The 24,347-nt window shown below is 40.9% G+C and overlaps 2 protein-coding genes across 5 annotated transcripts in view; one reads left to right on the top strand and one right to left on the bottom strand.

Annotated features, from left to right (window-relative positions):
• BLZF1 (basic leucine zipper nuclear factor 1) overlaps positions 1-4,993 on the top strand; it is a 21,244-nt gene extending 16,251 nt beyond the window's left edge. Inside the window, exons 6-7 of the mRNA XM_066261086.1 lie at positions 1,946-2,165; positions 3,661-4,993. Of these exons, the coding sequence (XP_066117183.1) occupies positions 1,946-2,165; positions 3,661-3,846 (406 nt within the window). The 3' untranslated portion in view covers positions 3,847-4,993. The remainder of the gene's footprint in view (positions 1-1,945; positions 2,166-3,660) is intronic.
• CCDC181 (coiled-coil domain containing 181) overlaps positions 1-24,347 on the bottom strand; it is a 26,417-nt gene extending 2,070 nt beyond the window's left edge. The window contains exons 1-6 of one of the 4 annotated variants that reach the window (XM_066261085.1): positions 24,158-24,347; positions 18,871-18,990; positions 16,847-17,788; positions 13,765-13,911; positions 12,018-12,172; positions 9,804-9,900 (exon numbers count right to left, since the gene is read on the bottom strand). In XM_066261085.1, coding sequence (XP_066117182.1) covers positions 9,804-9,900; positions 12,018-12,172; positions 13,765-13,911; positions 16,847-17,788; positions 18,871-18,987 — 1,458 coding nt within the window. In that variant the 5' untranslated portion in view covers positions 18,988-18,990; positions 24,158-24,347. Of the gene's footprint in view, positions 1-9,497; positions 9,901-12,017; positions 12,173-13,764; positions 13,912-16,846; positions 17,789-18,870; positions 18,991-24,157 lie in introns of those variants that run through there. The other 3 variants (XM_066261082.1, XM_066261083.1, XM_066261084.1) reach the window with 3 other exon arrangements.

Raw genomic sequence — 24,347 nt, 5'->3', positions numbered from 1 at the left:
GGTCTCCTCAGTAATCTAAGCTACCTTCTTAAGTGCCCAGGAGCAAGTTCACCAAAGAAGAAGACAAGGACAAAAGCAGAAATAAATGAAACAGAATGCCAAATGCTGCTTCTTTGAAAAGAGGAAATTAGGAAACGTCAGTGTAGTCAGGGAAAAGGTACACAATGACAGGTGACAGGAAAGAGAAGGAGGGGTACAACCGCAGAGTCTGTAGACATAAAGAAGACAACAGGGACGTTGTGAACAACTCTGTGCCCAAAATTCAACAACTTAAAAGGACAAGTTCCTTAAGATACAAACTACCAAAGGGTACTCAAGAACAGATAACCTGAATAGCATAGCCTACTAAAACAATTTTATTTGTAGTTTAAAGCCTTCCAGTAAATGAAACTCCAGGCCTAAAAGGGTTTACCAGTGACTACTAGCAAACATCTAAGGAAGAAATAAAGCCAAATTTACACAAACTCTTCTAGGAAACAGAGAAGGAACAATTTCTGACTCATTGTAGGAGGCCAGCATTATCTTGATACCAAAACCAGACAGAGACATTGCAAGAAAACTGCAGACCAACATCTCTCATGAACATATATGCAAAAATCTCTAACAGTATCTTAATGAATCAAATCCCACCATACACAGTCAGGTGCTGCATGAAGACTTTTTGGTCGATGACAGACCTACAGTGGTCCCATAAGATTATAATGGAGCTGAAAAGTTCCTGTCACCTAGTGACGCAGTAGCCATCACAAGGTCGGCTCGTGTGCTCATGGTGATCCTGGTGAAAGCATAGCACATACAATACGTACAGTCCATATACTTAATAATAACCATAGATCAGTGGTCCCCAACCTTTTTTGGGTCATGGACTGGTTTAATGTCAGAAAATATTTTCACAGACTGGCCTTTAGGGTGGGACGGAGAAATGTATCACGTGACCGAGACAAGCATCAAGAGTGAGTCTTAGACGGATGTAACAGAAGGAATCTGGTCATTTTTTAAAAATAAAACATCGTTCAGACTTAAATATAAATAAAACAGAAATAATGTAAGTTATTTATTCTTTCTCTGCGGACCGGTACCAAGTGGCCCACAAACTGGTACGGGTCCATGGCCCGGGGACCACTGCCATAGATGACTAGGTTACTGTTTTATGTATTTCCTATACTATGCTTTTCATCATTATTTTAAAGTGTACTCTTACCAGTTATTAAAAAAAAAGTTTGCCATAAGGCAGTATGCCATGTTATGCCAACCAACAGCCTCATCCACTAGTGTCTGTCAATTGCATTATTTTCTCTTGTGCTTGATTTAATCTCATGTTGTACATAACTTGCTGTACAAGTTGAGCCCAGGAGCTGTAGGCTGTCCCATCCAGCCTAGGTGTGCAGTAGGCTGTGCCATCTAGGTGTGTGCATGTGCACTCTGATGTTAGCCCAGTGAAACTGTCTAACAACGCATGCCTCAGAAGGTATCTCTGTCGTTAAGTGGAGCACAACTGTACAAAGAGGTTTATACATTATGTCCACGTAAGTTTGAGCCCAGAAAAGGAGTCTGTCCTTTTCATGGTAGGTTGGTCTATCATTCAAAAATCAATTAATGCAATTCAGCAGGAAAGAAATACCATATGAATATCTCAATAGATACACAAATCAAATCAGCAGTTCTGTACAACTAAATGAGTATTCTGTGTACTAGTATATTTTACCCATACTAAAATATGAGAGGAAAAGCACTGTTAAGTGACTTCCAGATAAAAACCTAATAAATTGATAAGAGCTTTTTGTAATCTAGCTTATTTTACCAGACTTCTTGATTTACTGAACTCTGAATTAAAGCTGTGGGGGAAGATACGTGATTTTAGCAATAACGGTTCTCACTCACTGAGTACTCCCACTGCTCCTTGTTTGCCCCCTCCCTAATGATTGGTGTCATGTGCCCTCTGCAGGCTGCTGGAGGAGCTCGTGGTCTCCTTGCAGTGGGGACGAGAGCGCACTTACTACCCCAGCCCACAGCCTCACAGCACAGCAGAACTTGCGTCCACAAATCACAAGTTGGCAAAAGCGGTCCATTCTCATCTTCTGGGAAATGTCGGCACTAACAGTCAAAAGAAGATTCCATCAACAGTTGAATTCTGCAGCACCCCAGCAGAAAAAATGGCTGAAACGGTAAACTATTTCTTGCGTGATCTGTGAAACTTGTATGCTGCCCTCTCAGTGAAAGGGGCGTGTTCTGTGAAAAGAGCTTGGCACTGGGCGTGGAGAGACAGGCATGGGATCTAAACACAATTCTCATGCAGATGAGCTTGTGATCTTGGGAGAAAATTATTTCCTCCTCTGAGCTCTCATTTTCTCTAATATAATTATTATTAAGGAGACAGATGTAATTGTTTTTAAAAATGGCCTATTTTTTAGCCTTTTCTTGAATTCATTTTGATAGGGAAACTGTAGAATTTTTAATTTAGTAATCATGAGTAGATAATGGATTACTGCTGATCTAAGAAATTATTTGTTAATTCCCACATACAGATATGAATGTGCCAGATACTGCAGCATCCTATAGTACAGACCTGGTACGTTCAGTCCTGGGTGAATTCAAGGCTCATGACCTGTCCCATACTAGGGTTTCACAGTGTTAAGACCACAACCAAGTGCACTTCTATTACAGCTTAATATGCAGCTCTTATTTTCCCATCTTCTGTCTTGTCATTAACTAGAACTGCTCCACCTTTAAATTCTTCAGCTCAACACCTTTCTGCAGTGATCTGTGATCTCAACTTTTCTTCCCAGCTTGGAGTCCTTTGTTGTTGATCACGCCTCTTCCTTGATCACATCATACATTTTATTCCCTGATCTCTACATTTTTTTCTTCATCTCTTAAGCTCACTCTCCTGCCTTTTTCTCGCCATAGCTTGCTTGGACTCCGTTCTTAAATGCCTTTGTCTCTCGGGTACCCTGAAGACTCCAGTCCTATGTCAGTTCACCTGTTGGTCTCCTTTGTTTCTATTCCCATCACACTCATCAGCAGGTGACTTTGGTTCCTTATATGCAGAAGAAAAAGGGCAGAGGCAGAAAATTCCCTCAAACTTCCATCTAAAAAAGAAGACTCTTCCCTCTATCCTAAGTTCCCACCAGATGGTCTTATCACCTTCACAAACAGCAATCTTGGACATACTGCATATAAATTAGAAAAAGAGCAATGAAAAGCCTTTGATTTTTATCAGTAAGTGATCACAAACTTGGAAATGGGATTTCAGTAGAAGAATCAAGGTAGAGCCCTGACTCCAAGCAGGTAAATGGAAGAAGAGGGACGGTAGTGGCACTTTTTGGTTAAGAATAAAAATGGACATCACTTATGGTGGAATAGACATGGCCTTGATTTCTTCTCTGTTTTCATGCTTTTTCACCAGTTTCCATATGAGAACATGAATTTCATTTTTTTAAAAAAGGTAAATAGGTGATATAATAACTAGGCATCATTGTTAAATTTAGGTTTTTTGAGAAAAGGGGTAAGTTCTCTCATCAGTCAAACATTACGCCGATGTTATCTTTTGTAGTAGTTCCATATTAATGAAATGGAACGTTATAGGTAGTTATACCTCAATACACCAAGGGGTTCACGTCCCTACAGCATGCACCTGACATCATATCTTATTTTCCTTAGGTTCTACGCTTTTTGGACCCAGTTACCTGTACAGAAAGCTCACCTGCTAATCCATTTTCTGAGTCTTCACCAACCACCTTACTTGCTGTAAAGAAAAATATTGGGCGGTTTCATCCCTATACCAGATACGAAAACATAACTTTCAACTGCTGCAACCACTGCCAGGGGGAACTCATCGTCCTCTAAAGGTGGCATCGGCTGTGCCGCCAGCACGGCCTGCCCCCAGGAGTCTGTTACCTGGGAGCCAGGGTTCCTGTAATGCGAGAAGTAATCTCACTTTCTGCATCAGTCACACATATCCCCAAAGATGCTTCATGTACAAGCCTCCAGATGACCCCTTGATCAATATCTCAGGGTAAGAAAAGAATGAAACCATAGCTCTCTCTAAAGTAGAGAATGCTTCCTCAGCATTCCATGATGCTATTCCTAAAGGACTTAGAAAAGAAAAAAATATCATATCCCTTCTTTTAGGTCCTAAGTTATTGTTCATCTTGATATATATTTTATATGAGCAGATTTAAGGTTGGTAATTGAAATCAGTGATTGGCAAACCACAGCTATGGGTCCTATGCAGCCACCCCCACCCACTTACTGTCGTCGGTGGTGGGTTTCTGTTGTGCCACAGTAGAGCGGAGTGGGTGGGACAGAGCTGCAAAACCTAAAACACTGTCTCTCCCTTTACTGTTTTCTGACCCCTACTCTAAAGTAATCGCCAAGGGATTAGGGGAGGGAGCGTTCTTTCATTTGTTGGTAATTTGGGGGGCCTACAAAGGAGGCTTAGGAAATACTATAGGTGAAGGGATAAATCTTTTTTTAAAATGCTATATATTAGGAAAATTAAAAATATTTTACAGCCCTATGAACAAGCGCTTCAGCAAAATATGTTATGTTGGTTTTGTACATATTTTGAATGGTTGAAACTTGACATATATGGAATAGATTCTAACTGTTGAGCTCATTTTGGCAAATACAACAAGAATATCCAATTTGATATTTATAACATGGTAGAGAAGGTAGGATCTTTCTAGAATATTGTACAAGTTCAAGCATGTAATCCATCAATTAATTTACATTATATAGTATCTATTATTGTTTGTTTATGATGGACAATCACAAAATACCTTTTTATAGGCCTTTAATCTAGAAAATATTTATACCAAATTATACTAATTAGTTACAGAAGTGCCTATCAACAGAGAAATCTTCAAAGAACAAATCTGATTAAAGTACAATATATTTTAATGTCAACCTACCTAATGATTTGGGGGGGCATCTAATTCATCTGAGTTATATTTATAATTTTAAGTAGCAATAAATGTCTCTATCTTCTTTATTCAGTATTGTTTTTTCTACCAGAGTGATGTGTTTCAGTTCAAGTCTTCATCTAGCTCATACTATTTACAACTGATTCTTCAGCCTTCCCTTTTGTTTTACTTATAAAATTTAGAAGAAAACACAGAGGAAAAGCTAAGTGACATTGGATTTGGCTGTGATTTCTTAGATATGACAACAGAAGCACAGGCAACAAAAACAAACAGTCCCTGGGCAGATAGCTCAGTTGGTTAGAACATCATCCTGATACACCAAGGTTGTAGGTTCAGTCCCTAGTCGAGGCATGTAAAGAGTCAACCCGTGAATGTATAAATAAGTGGAATAACAAATGGATGTTTTTCTCTGTGTATCTACCTCCCCCCTTCCTCTCTCTAAAATCAATAATTAAAAATTTTAGCTTGGTCTTTGGTGGCACAGTGGATAGAGCATTGACCTGGAACACTGAGGTCACTGGTTCAAATCCCTGGGCTTGCCTGGTGTAGGCACATATGACAAGCAATCGATGAACAGCTAAAACAATGCAACTACAAGTTTAAACAAAATAAATTGAACTCCATCAAAATTTAAAATATCAAAGGACACTATCAACAGAATTAAAAGGCAACCCCACAGTGCAGATGAAAATATTTGCAAATCATATATCTAATCTGGGTCCAGTGTCCAGAATAAATAAAGAACTATAACTTGCCCTGGCTGGGTAGCTCAGTTCATTAGAGCATCATCCCAAAGTACAGAGGTTGCTGGTTTGATCCCCAGTGAGGGCACATACAGGAACAGATTGATGTTCCTGTCTCTTTCTCCCTTCCTCTTTCACTAAAACCAATAAATGAAAATAAAAAATGTAAATGTAAAAAAAAAACAAACCACAACTCCACAACAAGAAAATTTAATTTAATAAATAGGCAAAGGACATGAATAGACATTTCTCCAAAAAAGATATACTAATGGCCAATAAACACATCAAAAGATGGTCAACATCACTCATCATGGAAATTCAAATTAAGCACATCTATTAGTATAGCTATTATCAAAAGAAGAAAAATAACAAGCCAAGATTGTGAAAAAAAAGTGGAGCCCTTGTGCATTGCCGGCAGGAATGTAAATGGTCCAGCCCACTACTGAAGGCAGTATGACAGTACTTCAAAAAAAATTAAACATATAATTACCATATGACACAGGAATTCCACTTATAGGTAAGTATTCAAAAGAGTTGAAAGCAAGAACTCAAAGAGATACTTCGATACCGGTGTTCACAGCGGCATTATTCACTGTCAGCAGGTGGAAGTAACCCAGGCGTCCTTTGAAGGATGAATGAATAAGCAAAATGTGGTATACATGCAGTGGAATATACTCAGCCTTAAAAAGGAATGGCAATCGGCCTGACCTGTGGTGGCGCAGTGGATAAAGCGTCGACCTGGAATGCTGAGGTCGCCGGTTCAAAACCCTGGGCTTGCCTGGTCAAGGCACATATGGGAGTTGATGCTTCCTGCTCCTCCCCCTTCTCTCTCTCTCTCTCTCCCCCCCCTCTCTCTCCCCTCTCTCTCTAATAAAAATGAATAAATAAAATCTAAAAAAAAAAAAAAGGAATGGCAATCTTATATACACTAGAGCATAGATGACTCATTAAAACATCATATTAAGTGATGTAAGCCAAATAAAAGGGTACATAGTGTATGATTCCACTTATGGGAGGTACCCAAAATAATAAAATCAGACAAAAGGGAAAATAGTGGTTACCAGAGGTTTGGGGAAGACAGAATGGGAAGTTTATGTTTAATTGGTACAATTTCATTTGGAGTGATGAAAAATTCTGCAGATGTTGATTAATGATGGCTATACAACAATAAAAATGTACCTAATGAGGCCCTGGCTGGTTGGCTCAGTGGTAGAGTGTCGGCCTGGCGTGCAGGAGTCTCAGGTTCAATTCCCAGCCAGGGCACACAGGACAAGCGCCCATTTGCTTCTCTACCCCTCCCCCTCTCCTTCCTCTCTGTCTCTCTCTTCCCCTCCCACAGCCAAGGTTCCATTGGAGCAAAGTTGGCCCCGGGCACTGAGGATGGCTCCATGGCCTCTGCCTCAGGCACTAGAATGGCTCTGGTTGCAACAGAGCAATGCCCCAGATGGGCAGAGCATCGCCCCCTGGTGGGCATGCCCTGTGGATCCCGGTCGGGCGCATGCGGGAGTCTGAATGACTGCCTCCCCGTTTCCAACTTCAGAAAAATACAAAAAAAAAAAAAAATGTACCTAATGTCATTGAATTGTACTTTTAAGTAACGGTCAATTTTATATACATTTCACCACAATAAAATTTTTTTTCGGCCCTGGCCGGTTGGCTCAGCGGTAGAGCGTCAGCCTAGCGTGCGGAGGACCCGGGTTCGATTCCCGGCCAGGGCACACAGGAGAAGCGCCCATTTGCTTCTCCACCCCTCCGCCGTGCTTTCCTCTCTGTCTCTCTCTTCCCCTCCCGCAGCCAAGGCTCCATTGGAGCAAAGATGGCCCGGGCGCTGGGGATGGCTCTGTGGCCTCTGCCTCAGGCGCTAGAGTGGCTCTGGTCACAACATGGCGACGCCCAGGATGGGCAGAGCATCGCCCCCTGGTGGGCAGAGCGTCGCCCCATGGTGGGCGTGCCGGGTGGATCCCGGTCAGGCGCATGCGGGAGTCTGTCTGACTGTCTCTCCCTGTTTCCAGCTTCAGAAAAATGAAAAAAAAAAAAAAATTTTTTTCATTGTACTCTCTTTTAACCTCAAACTGGCAGCACACTTTTGCAATGATTAGTTTAAAAATGTCAATAACAACAATAAAGATAACAACTGAGCTAAAGAGAATAAAAGAAAAAAGATCTCAAGTCAACAACCTTACACCATAGGGAACTAGAAGAGTAAACTAAACCCAAGGCTAGCAAAAGGAAGGAAATTGAAATTAGAGCAGAAATAAACAACAATAGGGAATAGAAAAACAATAGAACAAGGAAACCAATAGTTGGTTATTTGAAACAATCCACAAAATTGATGAACCTGTAGCCAGACTGACAGAGAATAAAGATACAAATAATTAAGATCAAAAGTGAAAGTGGGGACATTACTACCAACTTCATATAAATAAAAAAGGGACAACTGTATACTGACAAATAACCTAGATAAATTGGAGAAATTCTTAGAAACACAAAAATTACCAAAACGGACTCAAAAAGAAATAGAATATACGACCAGACCTAGAACAAGTAAAGAGATTAAATCAATAATCAAAAAGCTCCCAACACCAAGAGATAATCCTAATGTGAGCTATGGACATTGGGTGATAATGATATGTCAATGTAGGTTCACTGATTGTAACAAACCTACCATATTGGTGAGCAATGCTGGTAGTGGGGGAAGTTGGGAGGGCGGAGGGCAGGAGATACCTAGAAACTCTACTTACTGCTCAATTTTGCTGTAAACTTAAAATTTCTCTAAAAAACATATAGGCAGCCCTGGCTGGTTGGCTCAGCAGTAGAGCGTCGTCCCAGCGTGTGGAAGTCCCGGGTTCGATTACTGGTCAGGGCACACAGAAGAAGTGCCCATCTGCTCTCCACCCTTCCCCCTCTCCTTTGTCTCTCTCTTCCCCTCCATCAGCCAAGGCTCCATTGGAGCAAAGTTGGCCCAGGCGCTAGAATGGCTCTGGTTGTAGCAGAACAACGCCCCAGATGGGCAGAGCATCACCCCTTGGTGGGCATGCCAGGTGGATCCCAGTCAGGCACATGCAGGAGTCTGTCTGACTGCCGTCCCCTGCTTCTCACTTTGGAAAAAAAATGAACAAACAAAAATAAAACATATAGGCTACTATAAAACAACCTCACAAAAGTCGAGCACTGGACAGTTTCATTGGTGAGTTCTAACTATTTAAAGAATAATTAATATCAATCTTTCTCAATCTCTTCCAAAACAATAAAAAAGGAATAGGGAACACTCATTCTATGAGGCCATTATTAGTCTGATACCAAAAGCCACACAAAGACACCACAAGAAAAGGGTACTGCAGACCCCTATCTCAACAGAGCACTAGCAACCTGAAATCAACAGCATTGTGAAGGGATTTTTCACCATGACCAAGTGGTATTTATCGTCAACCAGCATCACACTACATTAACAGAACAAAGGATCAAACCACATGATGATTACACTTGATGCAGAAAGAACTATAAGAAATCGAGAAAGGGTTAAATAGTTATCTGTGTTTCCTAATTTAAGGTCAACTTTTGTAACATACCTAAAATAGTATTGTGCATAATTGTTTTGTTTAAGAAGTAGGCCTACCCTATTGCTTAGCTTGCCACAGCTATTCAAATTGAAAGCTGATATAAATAGAATTTTGTACAAGGCCTTGAGCCAGGCTTGTTGAAGAGGTGACTCCTCCTGCCATCTGAAATGTTCTATTGCAATTTTCTTCACGGTAATAGGCACTGAGAGTACAAATCTGTGCCTGTCCTGTGGTTGTTTCCAGCCAGAAATGTTGAAATAATTTAGAAGTAAGGGAAAAAGAATACAGAGTTCATTTATTGTTCAGTTTGTTGCATGGACTAAGGGATGAGAACACATTCCAACACTTGACGAGAAGAAATTACTTTTGTTCTAGGGTTAAAGAAGGAAAAAAAAAGATATGTACCATTTCTGTAATTGAAAGTCTAACCAAAGCACTCAGGCCATTTAAAAAAAATGATATCCAAAATTCTGAAGATAGCAGCTTCAAAATGCAGTATTTAATAGATATCTTCAGTTCTAATGATCGGTGAAACGAAAAGATTTGGCCTCGGACATGTACAGTTGACTCTGTACCTGTTTGGAACGCCGGGCTTCTAGGCGGAGCTGTCTCGTTCTTTCCTTGACAGCTTGTTGCTCCAATAGTTTCTGTATCTGTTTCTTTCTCAGCCATCTGTGGAAACAGGATCAGATCTGGTATCAGTCTGAATAGATTCTTCATGCTATAAAGTTACCACCATAGGTGATGAAAAGAAATTGAATTTCTTTATACTGAATTTCTTTATACTTTGTGTGGCTTTATACTGAATGACACAAAGTCAAGTCTTAACTGAAAATTTTTCAGGCTTCTCTCTTAGGCTCACAAAAGAAAACCAGAGTTATGTTTGATACTGAATGTCTGAAATTAAGTTTGTCTTGGAATGAAATTGCCAACATGAAAAAATTTCTTTAGTAATAAACACTATTTTACATGTGATTTAGGTCTTAACCTTTTTAAAAAATATATATGGTTTTCTAAGCAAATATGTGATAGATTCCGAATAACTTATGTTTTACAACTAGCTGTATGCTAAAACTTTGCTTAGACAGGCTAAGAATACCAGCATGCATCAGTGCTGCTCGGCTTTCCTTGGTAGGGAAATTATATCAATAGGTCGAGTTCTCCCGTTTCAGTGCATAAAAATAATTCTTCCTTAAAAATGCAAAAGTAAGCCTAAGTATAAAAACATCAAAAAGGGCTACCCTGGCAGGTTGGCTCAGGGGTAGAGCGTCAGCCCGGTGTGTGGAAGTCCCAGGTTCAATTCCCGGTCAGGGCACACAGAAGAAGTGCCTATCTGCTTCTCCATCCTTCCCCCTCTCCTTTCTCTCTCTCTCTTCCCCTCCTGCAGCCAAGGCTCCATTGGAGCAAAGTTGGCCCAGGCACTGAGGATGGCTCCATGGCCTCCACCTCAGGCACTAGAATGGCTCCAGTTGCAACGGAGCAACACCCCAGATGGGCAGAGCATTGCCCTCTGGTGGGCATGCCAGGTGGAACCAGTCAGGCACATGTGGGAGTCTGTCTGCCTACCTGCTTTTCACTTCAGAAAAAAAGAAATCAAAAAAGGCAAAGGTAGAGTCCACATTCCAACAAATTGAAGCCTATAAATCTTGCTTAGGTAAAATAGCATAAAAAAGAATCATATATACACACATATCTGGTATGTAAGTGTGTATGTGTGGGGGGAGTGCTGTATACAAATAAAATTATATATATAAATTTTGAAGAAATAAATCTAAACAACTAAATAATTGTATTAGAAAAAGAGACTTAAGAAACATCATAACTGATGTTGTATGGTCCTGAATTGGAGAATAGTTTGAGCAAATTAACTGCAGTCATTATGGAGGGCCAGCTGTGGAAAAAAATGGCTATGGGCTAGATATAAATGAGATCGTTAATGAACAGAAGCTGACGGTTTATAAGTATGATCTCAATTTCTATTTTAAATGATAAATACAGAGAACTATCTAAAAGATAGGAAATAAGGTCCTAAAAGTAGTGATTTCTGGGTGATAAAATGTGACTTTTTCCTCCTCCATTTCCACAATGTACATGTATTGCTTCTACACTAAAGGGTTCTATGTTTAAAAGAAAGAAAGAGACAAAGAAACAAAGAGAAATACAGCAAACAAACAAAAACAGAAAAGAATGAAACTTCAAAAAACAGAACTACTACTATAAGGCTTGCTGGCAAAATTATAAAGCTAGGTGTGTTTCCTCAGAATCAGCCAGGTAATTCAGAGTCTTACCCAGACAACTGAAAAACGATCAGGCCTTAAACCGTCAAAAATGTGTGCCCAAATGTCCTTTCCTTTGGTCTGTATAGGTCTTCTTCCTTAGTCTGATTGCCTTGCTTTACAGAAAAATATTTCTAGGTAAATGCAACTGTTTATTCAGCTTTTCTGAGAACTGTGTAGGAAAGGCTATAACCAATCTTTGGCCCATTTCTCTAAGAAATGAACTGACAAATGAGTAAATAAATATGAGGCTTTACCAGATGCTATCATTAGAGTGCCATAAGAGACGATGTTAGTATTGAAAGCTATCTGGAACGAATGGTATCAATACTGTGCAAAGAATGGAGTTAAAATATTCTTTCCCACACATTTATGAATGTATGGATTTAAAATTGCACAGGTATGCAATGTCAAAGAGCAAATATTTGGGGTTTTATTTCCCCCAAGCCTCATTGATTACATAACTTTCTAAGATGACCTCGAGGAGGGCAGGCAATGCCCCATTTGACTCACTGTTTAAACGCCCTTTCCCGGCCTTCTGCTCCTCTAAGGAAGAATAAGCATTCCTCCTGCTTTCGGAGTTCTTCCGTCTTTCTTTCTTTCAGCTGCGCTTCATGCTTCTTTTTAAGCCATAAGCGAAAAGCTTGTTGGGGGTCCCTGTTCTCCTGCTGATGACAAGAACAAGCTTTGCTTAATTTAAATACACCAAAACTGCTTTCTGAGGCCCTACCTACAGGACCCCACAAGAATAGGTTCCGCTCATCAGGTTTTCATAACAACGCCAACCTCGTCACCTGCACTCCTCATATCCAAACCAAATATACCACCTTTGAATCTGCACCACTGACTATCCTTCTGTCAGAAAACCCCACACTGAATTCATCATCACTTTCAGAAGTCTCACTGAACATAGCATCCCGATGTTCACTGCAGCATTACTTAAATAGCCAAGTTAAGGAAACAGTCTAAGTGTCCATCGATGGGTGAATGGATAAAGAAGATGTGGCCTTTATGCACAGTGGCATACCATTCAGCCATAAAAAAGGATGCAATGTTGCCATTTACAATAATGTGGGTGGATCTCGGGGTATTAAGCTAAGTGAAATAGTCAATGGAAAAGCACTGAAGATGTCGTAAATGTTTTTAGATTATGTTTAAACTCGTTAATTGTGATAAATAGCACTGTGGTAACAAAGACCTTGGTTTCACTCATTTATATTTGTAAGGTGACCAATTGTCCTCCTTTAGGGAAGATAGTCCTTCTTTTGTAAGTTCCGTCCTCCCTTGAAAAGTGTCTTCCTAGCCCTGGCCGGTTGGCTCAGCGGTAGAGCATCGGCCTGGCGTGCAGGAGTCCTGGGTTTGATTCCCGGCCAGGGCACACAGGAGAGGCGCCCATTTGCTTCTCCACCCCTCCCCTTCTCCTTCCTCTCTGTCTCTCTCTTCCCCTCCTGCAGCGAGGCTCCATTGGAGCAAAGATGGCCTGGGCACTGGGGATGGCTCTGTGGCCTCTGCCTCAGGCACTGGAATGGCTCTGGACGCAACAGAGCGATGCCCCAGAGGGGCAAAGCATCGCCCCCTGGTGGGCATGCTGGGTGGATCCCAGTCGGGCACATGTGGGAGTCTGTCTGACTGCCTCCCCGTTTCCAGCTTCGGAAAAATGAAAAAAAAAAAAGAAAAGTGTCCTCCTACACGTCCTCCTTTTTGATATTGGAAGACTAATCTGTAAATGTCCGTATTCGATCGATGCAGAGTCAATCCATTGTGTGTGATGTGATGTATTTGTATCTGAGTATTTTTTTCTTACAATTATTATTAAAATTAATAGGCATGTAAGCATAATGACAATATAAAATATTACACGTTTTTATTACACATTTATCATATTATAGTGTACTATTGTTGCAACAAAATGTTTCTTTTATTTACGATATTGTTTTATTAATCTATTTTAGTCCTCCTTTTCATTGTAAAAAAGTTGGTCACTTTAATATATGGAATATAAGACAAGAAAGAAACAAAGGAACAAACGAACCAGAATAAAAACAATGCCTTAGGCACAGAAAAGAGATAGGTGTGTACCAGAGGCGAAGGGAATGGGGGAAGAGGGCAAAGCGCAAAAAGGGAATCAGCGGTGAGGGTCGCCCCGGGACTTCTCCACCTGCCCCACAGTTCCTCAGCCCGATGTCCCGACACCCTTCCGGCAGCACGTTGGGCTTGGCCGTCTGTGCGCCACTGCTGCTCGCAGCGGAGTGCTACTTACTCTGCTGTTCGTGTCTTCCATTTGCTTTGCACGCTGAACCCTCTTCATTTCGAGGACCTGCTCTCTTTTCTTTTGCAACCACGCCTTAAAGACCATGTCATTCTCCTTTCTCTTTTCTTTCTCTTCTTCCATTTTCCGTTGCTCTTCCTGGTGGGAAAAGAATGCCAGGAGGTATTAATGAAAGACGTAAAAGAAAATCGTCCACGAGTTATTAGAGGAGAGAGATAGATGTTGAGACCTGAAATTGAAATGCCCTGCCCTTAAAACTGTCCATCTAACAATTGAGCTTCTTTAAAAATAAATAAGTAAACAAACAAATAAATAAAGCCTCTAATGTGCTTAGGAAGAAAATGAAGACTTTTAAGATAAATGAAAATGTAGAGATGAAGTCTCCCAGTATGTGGATGTACAACACAGACACGCTGTTTGGGAATTCCTTGACTCCCTCCCCATGTTCCTAGCTTACTTTTGGTCTTAACTTCAATTGCCGCTATGTTAAAGGAACACCGCACCGCATCTAGAAAAGCACTGAAGATGTCGTAAATGTTTTTAGATTATGTTTAAACTCGTTAATTGTGATAAATAGCACTGTGGTAACAAAAGGAATGCCATAATCACTTAGAGCCATATTTTGGGGCGTGCAGGTGAATGGTGATGTGCTGTCTTGCTTTAAAAATACTTCCCTGGCTCTGGCCAGTTGGCTCAGTGGTAGAGCATCAGCCTGGCATGCAGGAGTCCCGGGTTCAATTCTCAGCCAGGGCACACAGGAGAAGTGCCCATCTACTTCTCCACCCCTCCCCCTCTCCTTCCTCTCTGTCTCTCTCTTCCCCTCCTGCAGCCAAGGCTCCATTGGAGCAAAGTTGGCCCGGGCGCTGAGGATGGCTCTGTGGCCTCTGCCTCAGGCACTAGAATGGCCCTGGTTGCAACAGAGTGACGCCCCAGATGGGCAGAGCATCACCCCCTGGTGGGCATGCCGGGTGGATCCCAGTCGGGCGCATGTGGGAGTCTGTCTGATATGTCCATATATATATCCCATATATATATATCTATAGATGTATATATGGACTTGGAGAGCCTTGCATGAACAGAGACATTACAGTAAGGTGAGTAACTCTCCAGGAGGAACCTTGAGACACATTACACAGCAGACAGAATCCAAAGCACAAAGAATATAGCCCCCACCAAGAATGGTGAAAGCACCCACTCAGAACAGAAAGAGTGCAACAGCCAAATGCAGCAAATACTTTCTTGGACCTAAAAAAAGTAAAGCCTTCCAGTGACACCAACCAGAACACATTTGAAAAGCCTTCGCCCTTAGAGACCAGGCCTTCAGCAAGTATGGAGCAAAAGGACACTCAGTTGTGAGGATCTTTGACAGACAAAAGAGCAGTCTCAGAACAGAAGGGGTTTGACACCTGGAAAAGAGGATCCCATCGAAAAGCAGAACTATCTGCCAGTCACACTGAAAGTATATAAAGCCTCCTGTATAACTTCTACTAACACGACGTGGATCTGTGCGTAGAGCAAACAGTTCAGTTATTCTCAACAAGTTATGTTGTACTGCCAGAAAGTTGAGTTCACAGAGTCTTTTAAGTATTGTTTTGTAGCTGAACCACGCCAGGGGAGTCTGACTGTTAAAGAATTTAGATTTCAGGGGCCAAGCCAGTAAAATGTGAAGTGTGCCTACCTCAGCGTCCTGCCTGAGTGTGCTGTAGGCCATTACACATTCTTGCTAACTTTTTCACCTTTTCTGCTAATGTGAGTTTTGGATAAGTGTCAGAGACTCCCCTGATCATTTCCTACATAAGTTGAAAATATACCACTTCTCAATGAATGCCAAGAAAACTGGGATATTTTTACTCCAGCTTTGCTGCAAACAAATTGAATGACTTTGGAAAAGTTATTGAAATTTTCTACACAGTAATGTGATCATTACTTTTTTGTAATGTGATCATTAAGTTTTCCTCTAACTGTAAAATTCTATTAGCCCGTGATTCTGATGAAATTTGGTACTTATAGGTAGACATTTTGTATGGTTCTTAGGTTAATACCATCAGGTATCCAGTAAAATGGAGAACTGGGGCACTGATCTCAGTAATTTACAGAAAAGTCACCAGGTTTGGTACTTGGAGTTTTTAATTATAAAATAATTTTATTTCAAGAGCAAAAGGAAATACCCCAAAATAAGAATTTGGCATACCAAAGATTCCTGGAGTCATTTCATTAAGGTGATTAGGTTCTGTTCTTATTCTAAAACTAAAATCCCTAAAGTCAAGGAATTGTAGGCATAGAAGATATATGAAACACACACAAGCCTGACCAGGCAGTGGCATAGTGGATAGAGCATCAGACTGGGACGTGGAGGACCCAGGTTCGAGACCCCAAGGTTGCCAGCTTGAGCATGGGCTCATCTGGTTTGAGCAAGGCTCACCAGCTTGAGCCCCAGGTCGCTGGCTTGAGCCAGGGGTCGTTCGGTCTCTGTAACCCCCCAGTCAAGGCACATATGAGAAAGCAATCAATGAACAACTAAGGTGCCACAATGAAGAAGTGATGCCCTCATCTCTCTCCCTTTCTGTCTCTCTGTCCCTATCTGTCCCTCTCTTTGTCTCTCTCTGTCCCGTCACAAAAACAACACACACACACACACACATGTGCACACATCACAGAATTGTAGTTCATTTCTACCTGTTACCTCCCAGCCCCCAACACATTTTGCCTTCACTTTTCCATCTGATGTCGGATTTTCCCACCACATATCAGGGTTACTTTCAGCAGTCACCTCACTTCTCTGAGCCTCAATATTAAAACAAAAGGATCCGATGACATCACCACTGAAATCTGCACCAGCTCTAACACAGGTCATTCAGTGTTGTGTTTTGTGAGCCTTACACGGAAGAACCAAGGTAGTCATGGTGCTTGTTCCATAAACACATATTCTTAACACTCACCTGCTTAGTCCAACAAGAGAGAAACAAGCATGCAGATACGCCTGCTACTCTGAAGAACCCTTTCCATTGCTACTGCCTCTGTAAAACATGAAAACATACCCTCTTTTCAATCTAATGCCCACTTGGGCTCTCACCTCTCTCTTCAGCTTTTCTCTCTTTTGTTCTAGCCGTTTCTGCAGTTCCTTCTGCCGAGGGGTAAGGCTGTACGTCGAGGTCACTGGTGATGCATTCGCAGATGGTATCCTCTGAGGAAACCTCCAATGTCCCTTAGTTGGGTCTGAGCTGGCAGTGGAGCTTGGACAAGTCTTGGGGTAGGGTTGGGGCTGAGGGATAGAGGGCAGGGGCTCTTCCGTTGACGAGCTGTGAATCTTGGCTACAGGCTCTTCCTTCTTGACACCACTGACAGATGAGTTGGAAGATCTAGGTGACAACTGCTGAGGCTCACTTTCTGTACTATCACCATTACTAATGGGGGGCAAAAAGCCCTGACTTGCAATGTCTTGAAAATTTAGGAGCTCAAACTTCCCATCTCTCTCTACCAGTACCTTCCGATCCCTGCTTTCTTCGCTGCTTCTGTCAGTGAGTGACTGGAGCACATTTTCTTCTTCGGGTTCATTGGAAATACGTAACTGCGACAGTTGTCCAGACACATCACCTTCACTTTCAAAATAATTTTTGTAGTCGTCGTTGTCTTCCAGCGGAGGAACTTCTAGATCAACTAATTTGTCCTTGAACTTCAGTTTTCGCTCCCTTTGATCATTCACGGGTTCTTGATTCTGCAGAAGCTTGTTGGCTTGTACAATTTTCTCCATGATATACCTCCTTACTTCCTCATCCTCCTCCTCCTCCAGGTCTTTCTGGCTTTCCAGTTTGGACTCCTGGAAAGAGTTTTCACTGTCTGAATCGGACATGGGATCCAAAGACTGACTGCTTGGTACAGAAATGAAGTCATTTCTTCTTGGCGACACGTCATGCCCCAAAGATGTGTCAGGATCAGAAAGCTGTTTGATGTGTTCTACGTCTGTTTCTTTCTCTTTCGATTCTTGGCTACTGTCCTCTTCACCCCCATAAGACATCTTAAAAAAAAGAAGAAGATATAAGGTTCTCTTTTCAGTAAAAATTGAGACACTTCGTCTATTTACATGTAAAAAAACATCTGAAACGAATTTTCAGATTCGTGTAATTTGTTTTAGAAATGGGGCATGTATGCGCTCCCTGTTCCTTCTTTGCTCATAATACTCGAACTCATATTGGAGAGCGCCCCGGGGAAATGCATGTGACAACAGCATTTAGAAAAAATTTAACTCTAAATTTGTATTTGATGTGACTGAGTGCTATATTGATATTTAAATTTTTATACTAGTGCATAAAAAAGTTAACTATGAATAACACAATGTTATTTTCATATTCCACCCTCTCTAAAATTTTCCTCCTTACATTTTCAGAAGAATATATTTTTAAAATGTTTTTTCTTTGAAATACTTCTACTCTTCCAAAAAGTATCTTTTTACCCAAGACTATTAAAGGTTACTTCCACTGGCTGTCCTAATCGTTTTGAGGTTCTTGGAATCTCCTGAGATTATTATTGCCTTTTGCAGGGTCCAAATCCAAATTCTACATTAATTTTTACCTCTAGATCTTCTAAAGTAAAAAAAGAAAAAAGGGTAAAAGACCCTTTACTTTCTCTCGATATTCATTCCCCTGTGGAACTGAGTTACTTAAGGTTTCAAATATTGGCTGAAAGACCATGTTTTTCGAGGATTTGCTTTATTTTTCATTCATATTAAAAGAAAGTATAACCCCATGATGTTACTTAAGTTTACATAATGTAAAAATGAATTGTATTTATTTCTTTACTTTTGATGCTATTAATTGTATTATTCACTTATATAAATTACAATTTTAAAATTATACTTTTAGGTTTATTAAGTGGTAACAATCCCTGTTCTCTCACTAATTAGCCCTATGCATTAAGATACAACATTTAAACTCTCTGTGCCTCAATTTTCTCATCTATAAGATAGGGATAATGTCATTTGTTCTATGTACATTAAAGACATTTTGTGAAGTTTAAGTGAGACAATGTGAAACTCTTCAAGAATTCCAAAGCACTTTGTCAATATCATTATTATGAATGAAGCTGGCAATTTATAGATACCTCGATTATGCTGACATCACTTTTTTCTTTTTCATTAATTAACCACTCCAGGTCCTTTTCAAAGTCATCTTCATTTTCTCCAGTTTCTATGGAATCAGAATCTTTATTTTCATCCATGTTCTGTATGTTAAAGAATAATGCTGTGAGATGAAAAGTGGTAAGGTCTATGTTACGACCCCTTCAGGGATAGTGAGGAGTATAAAGATTAATGTTGAAGGTAAGCTAATTAACACATAGGCACACAGAACATGGGATGTTCAGAATAAACATGTACCTGTGTACCTTAAAAGAGAATGACACGGCCTGACAGTTTCTTAGTGGACTCCTGCTAACCACCATCCCACTTCCCCCTAGTTCCTAAAACCCGAATTGACAAGGAGTCTAGAAGAGGCAGATGAGACTATCTGAGGCTTAGAGAGGGATTCTCCATGTTCCCTGAGCACCATTAAAACACCTTGTCCAGGTCGGGGCACAGGACTCAGCTATGTCCTCTTGCTCCTTTTCATTTTCAAATAAATGCAAGTGTATCAATTTCCATCCTCAGTTTCTCAATCCTAGAGAAGGATCTAGTCATTTAGGCATCAGTATAATTTGTAATCTGAGAGCTTTTTAACAAAGTAAGAACTGATTCTCATTTATGGTAAATACTGTTTTCCACCGAAGTCAGACCATTGTCAACTTTAAAGAAAACATTTTTTTTTTCATAAAAAAACAAACTCTGATGCCTAATACTAGAAGACAGTGGCAATAAATAGGGATGTCAAATGCACGTTTATACATGTTTGTGAAATGGCATATAAATTGTCATTTTTAAGAGAGCTAAGCTAAAGTTATATATATATATTTTTTTTCTTTTTTTGTATTTCTGCAAAGTGAGAAGCAGGGAGGCAGAGAGACAGACTCCCGCATGCGCCCGACCAGGATCCACCCGGCATGCCTACCAGGGGGCAATGTTCTGCCCATCTGGGACATTGCTCCATTGCAACTAGGGCCATTCTAGCACCTGAGGCGGAGGCCATGGAGCCATCCTCAGTGCCTGGGCCAACGCTGCTCTAATGGAGCCTTGGCTGTGGGAGAGGAAGAGAGAGATAAAGGAAAGGGGAAAGGGTGGAGAAGCTGATGGGCACTTCCCCTGTGTGCCCTGGCCGGGAATCGAACCCAGGACCTCCACATGTCAGGCCAACACTCCACCGCTGAGCCAACTGGCCAGGACGCTAAAGTTATATTTAAGTTGAGGTCAGTGCTTACCCATGCTAATTTTTTGTGCATAATTTTTCAAACAAAAGAAGCATATACATCTCTATTTATAATGTGTCTATATATGTGTGCGAGCATACCATATATATGTATAATTTTGGCAAACATTCACTGAACACCTACAATGCTCCTATATATATTCCTATAAAGATTACAAACTAGACCTAAGCCCTTGAGGTGCCTGCAGTCTTGTATAAAAGACAAACATAGGCCCTGGCCAGTTTGCTCAGTGGTAGAGTGTCAGGCTGGCATGTGGATGTCCCGGGTTTGATTCCCAGCCAGGGCACACAAGAGAAGCACTCATTTGCTTCTCCACCTCTCCCCCTATCACTTCTTTCTCTGTTTCTCTGCCCCTCATACAGTCATGGCTCAATTGAAGTTAGTTCGCTCCAGGTACTGAGGATGGCTCCATGGCCTCCGCCTCAGGCACTAATAAGAGCTTGGTTGCTGAGCAACAGAGCAATGCCCCAGGTGGGCAAAGCATCGCCCCCTAGTGGGCTTGCTGGGTGGATCTCGACGGGGGCACATGCAGGAGTCTGTCTCTCTGCCTCCTCTCCTCTCGCTGAGTAGAAAAAAAAGACAAACAAAACACAAATTAAAAGCGTAGAAAAAATATAAAAATGTAACAAAGGCACACATAAAGAACTGTGGAAGGAAGAATTTAAAAAAGCAATTAACTCAGTCTAAAGTTGGAGCTATCACAGAAACTTAAAACAGATTTTGAACACTGAGTCTAGGAATTTATCTGTTCTTCCAGACAAACAGGAAGTACAAGAAAAAACAAACCAACCCAGACAAGCCTGGAACCAAACAGAAACGTGTCCCTCAAGTAGGATCTGGAAGGAGTGAGAAGGGATCAGTTTGCTGTCATATTATCTTTTCAAAAAGAAAAGGGTTGAAGGAAAATTGTTTATGTAGATTTAAGTGTCACAAAATAACCAAAGGTAGAACTATATAGCAACAAGTTACACACTTCCCACTAATGAGTTTAACAAAAAAAAAAAAAAAAAAAAAAAAAAAAAAAAAGAGCCATGTTCTCTAAATGTCCACAGAATATTAGATCCAGTTTCAAAAGAACTGTAGAAATCTGTCCTTCAGGGCCCCAAACACCTGGGAACCTATCCCTTCTCTGGCTCCTATACCAAGAATAAGTTACCTAGAACCCATTTTGGAAGTAGAAAGTACAGATGTCAAGAACACGAGAGATGTAGGCACAGTTTTAAAGATGTAAAATGAGAGCTATTATGCCTGAATAAATAAATTACCCACAGACCAAACTTTGTTTTTGGCCATTATCTTCACTCTCCTCTCCCCAGATATTTGATCAGACCACCTGATCTGGTGCCAATTTTACTAACGTGAGAGGTGAATTTCTTTCTTTCCACTGTTCACCATCAAACGATAGTGGAAGCATGTGAGAGTAGATCTCTCCACTGGCTGTACCAGCACCAGCCAAGGGTAAGGCTTTGCAAGTCCCATGGGTGAGATGCAGACAATGTATGAAGCCCTGTACCTTGTTCCTTGTGCTGCTGTAGTTTAAAGAACACAAGACAAGCTGGGGCGCACTCAGAGGCTAGCAAACGAGGAGAGAGGGGTAAAAGAGAAGGAGAAGAGAGGTAGGTTATGAGAGTAAATGCCTTAAAACCAGATTTTGAGGGTTACATGAACTCCTGGGAATGACAGCCTAAAGGAAGCACAGGACAGCGATGATGACTGTTATAACAGTATTTCAATGGCTGCCGTGTGAAGGACAGTTGGACTTGTTATAATATCAAGTAGTAAAAGTAGTAGGAAGGGCTGGAAACTCAGGGGCAGATTTTAGCACAATGAAAGATAGAATCTCCATGTGAAAACTTGTCCTGAAGTGAGCTGTCTGTTGAAGGGCCCAGAAGATGACCCGGGCATGCGTGTTTTACAGGAGATTGAAGCTTTAGAAAAGGTTGAACTAGGTGACTCTTTTCTATAACGTGCAAACTAAAAAATGACTGCCAACTCATGTAAAGCAAGAGAATGTAAAAGTAAATGCACAGTATCATGATAAAGCATCGCTAAATTAAATAACCAGTGTCTGAATAACTACCTTCAAGATGTAAAAACATTGTGAAGTCTGTTTCATGTAAATGTCATCTTTCCTTTGGCTAGTTCTTGGCATTGGTTTCCTTGCCCTTTCCAGATAAAGTTAATTCTAGCTACACTGAAATGCTAATTATCCACCTGGATAGTTATAACTATCTCTAATGTATTAGTTGGACTATAATACCTTCTAGATATTTCTTTTAAGCTAAGATTACAAATTGGATTTTCTTAAAGGACTCAAAGCAAAGCCATTAGGAGCAATATTATTTTGAGGAGAACTGGAGAAACCAAACCAATATTTCAGAGTGAGTTTATTTACCACTGCCTACCCACAAGACAGGCTAAATCACATTAACTTACCTACCAGTTAAAATAAGGATGCCATAAGTCATGTAGAATAAACTCAGTATATGATCCAAAAGACAGAAACAATCTTTTTTTTTTTTTTTTACACTCACAAATGCCGTAGGACAATAAGCTTTCTTTTCAGACCAGGGATCTTGAAATTTGTTATTTTAACATGTTTAAGTTACAAATTAATCATTAGCAGATTTCTATGGTACTCTTTAGTGCTTCCCCTTAATTGTATACTAATCATAGATGAACTTGTAAATAAATGGGTGCTTGAAGACTTTGATATGCTTTATTATTTACAAAGAATCTCACCCAGGTGAAAACTCAAATTGAAAACCAAAACATAGCATAAGCATAACAAATAAAAATAAAATGATTACAAATTAAACATATTATGTCTTATTAAATCATACTAATATGCCACAATTTTAAAAAGTGAGGTTGAAATGACCTCTGAGAAGTAAATGAAAAGTTGGATCAAATTTGAAGTGCCATTCTTTTCTTATAACTTAAAAAAACTCACGGTTTGTTCCCAAATAAACAAAAAACATAAATCATAAACTCTTGTTACCAAATTCACTAAGCCTTTTTCAAATGCGTCACAGTATATTCAATCACCTTCAGTTCTTTTAATCTTCATCCCCAGGGCCCTGGCCATATGGTACACAGTGAACAGGCTTGAACAAATAATACACCTGACACAAACGGAATCACCTAACACTTATTCTTGTGAGTTTTACACATTTAAACTTCCATATTTATCCTCAGTAAAAATCTAATGGGCTTGGACCAAAACTACCTTCTTAATATGGAACTGCAATAAAAGGCAGAAATTAATTCCTTTCTCCTGAGTGTCTGCTAACTCCCATGTGGGTATGTGACTGCAGATCTTTTAGTGTTGAGTCTGAACTGAGTCCACAGGTACACACAATTTTGATAACTTTTGGGATTCAGAACTTTCAAATTCAGTTTCATCTAATTCATTGACTTCCGTCTTATCTCATTGCCTTTTACACACATGCTTGTTTAAAATCTAAGAAAACTGAAAGAATGTCAAAGAGAACAGTTTTTAATATAACATAAGTACTTAAGCCAAATCGAACCCATAGTAACATCCTGAGACCACCTGGCCCATTCTTCCTGCTGCATCCTGCCAAGACTGTGATTCCCAGGAATAAATGTTTTAAAACAAAACAAAACAAAACTCATAATCTGTCACCAAGCGTGGCGATAAATAATAGTTGACAAGCACCACGTGATCATTCTCACTTGTATCCAAGGTACGACCGAATCAATGAAAAAAGACCTCAGCGTCCTCTTGGAAACGAATGTCCCAGGAGTGAGTGTTCTCTGTCCCAGGGAGGAGACGTGGAGAGGGAGGAGGATATGGCAGTAATGACAGGCGCTCAAAGCCAAGCCAGGCGTTGCCAGGCTCCTTGGACCCAGGGATTCAGAAGGATGTGGAACCACAGGAAGACTCTTCCCTCTCGTCTCCCATCTACCATTCCCCCCACCTGTCCCCGACGGCTTCCCCTTCCCCTCGCGCCCCCCATGAAGTCCGCGCCATCCTTCCCTTCTGCCCCTCTAAAGCCCCTCCTGCCTGTGTGAGCTGCAGCAGCTGAGGTCTCAGAGATCGCGGGGGGAGCTCTCCTCTCCTCTTTCTAAGCTGTGACCATGAGGCGAGGGAGACCCCCAGCAACCTGCTACCAAGACGGCCCGGAGACGGCTGCCATGGCAACGGTGTGTCTCCGCGTCCTTCATCCGGGCCTCTCTCAATACCAGGGCGCGGT

Source organism: Saccopteryx bilineata, chromosome 2 (assembly GCF_036850765.1).
Source record: "Saccopteryx bilineata isolate mSacBil1 chromosome 2, mSacBil1_pri_phased_curated, whole genome shotgun sequence".
NCBI lineage: Eukaryota > Metazoa > Chordata > Mammalia > Chiroptera > Emballonuridae > Saccopteryx > Saccopteryx bilineata.
This window is presented reverse-complemented; position numbering and strand designations above follow the sequence as displayed.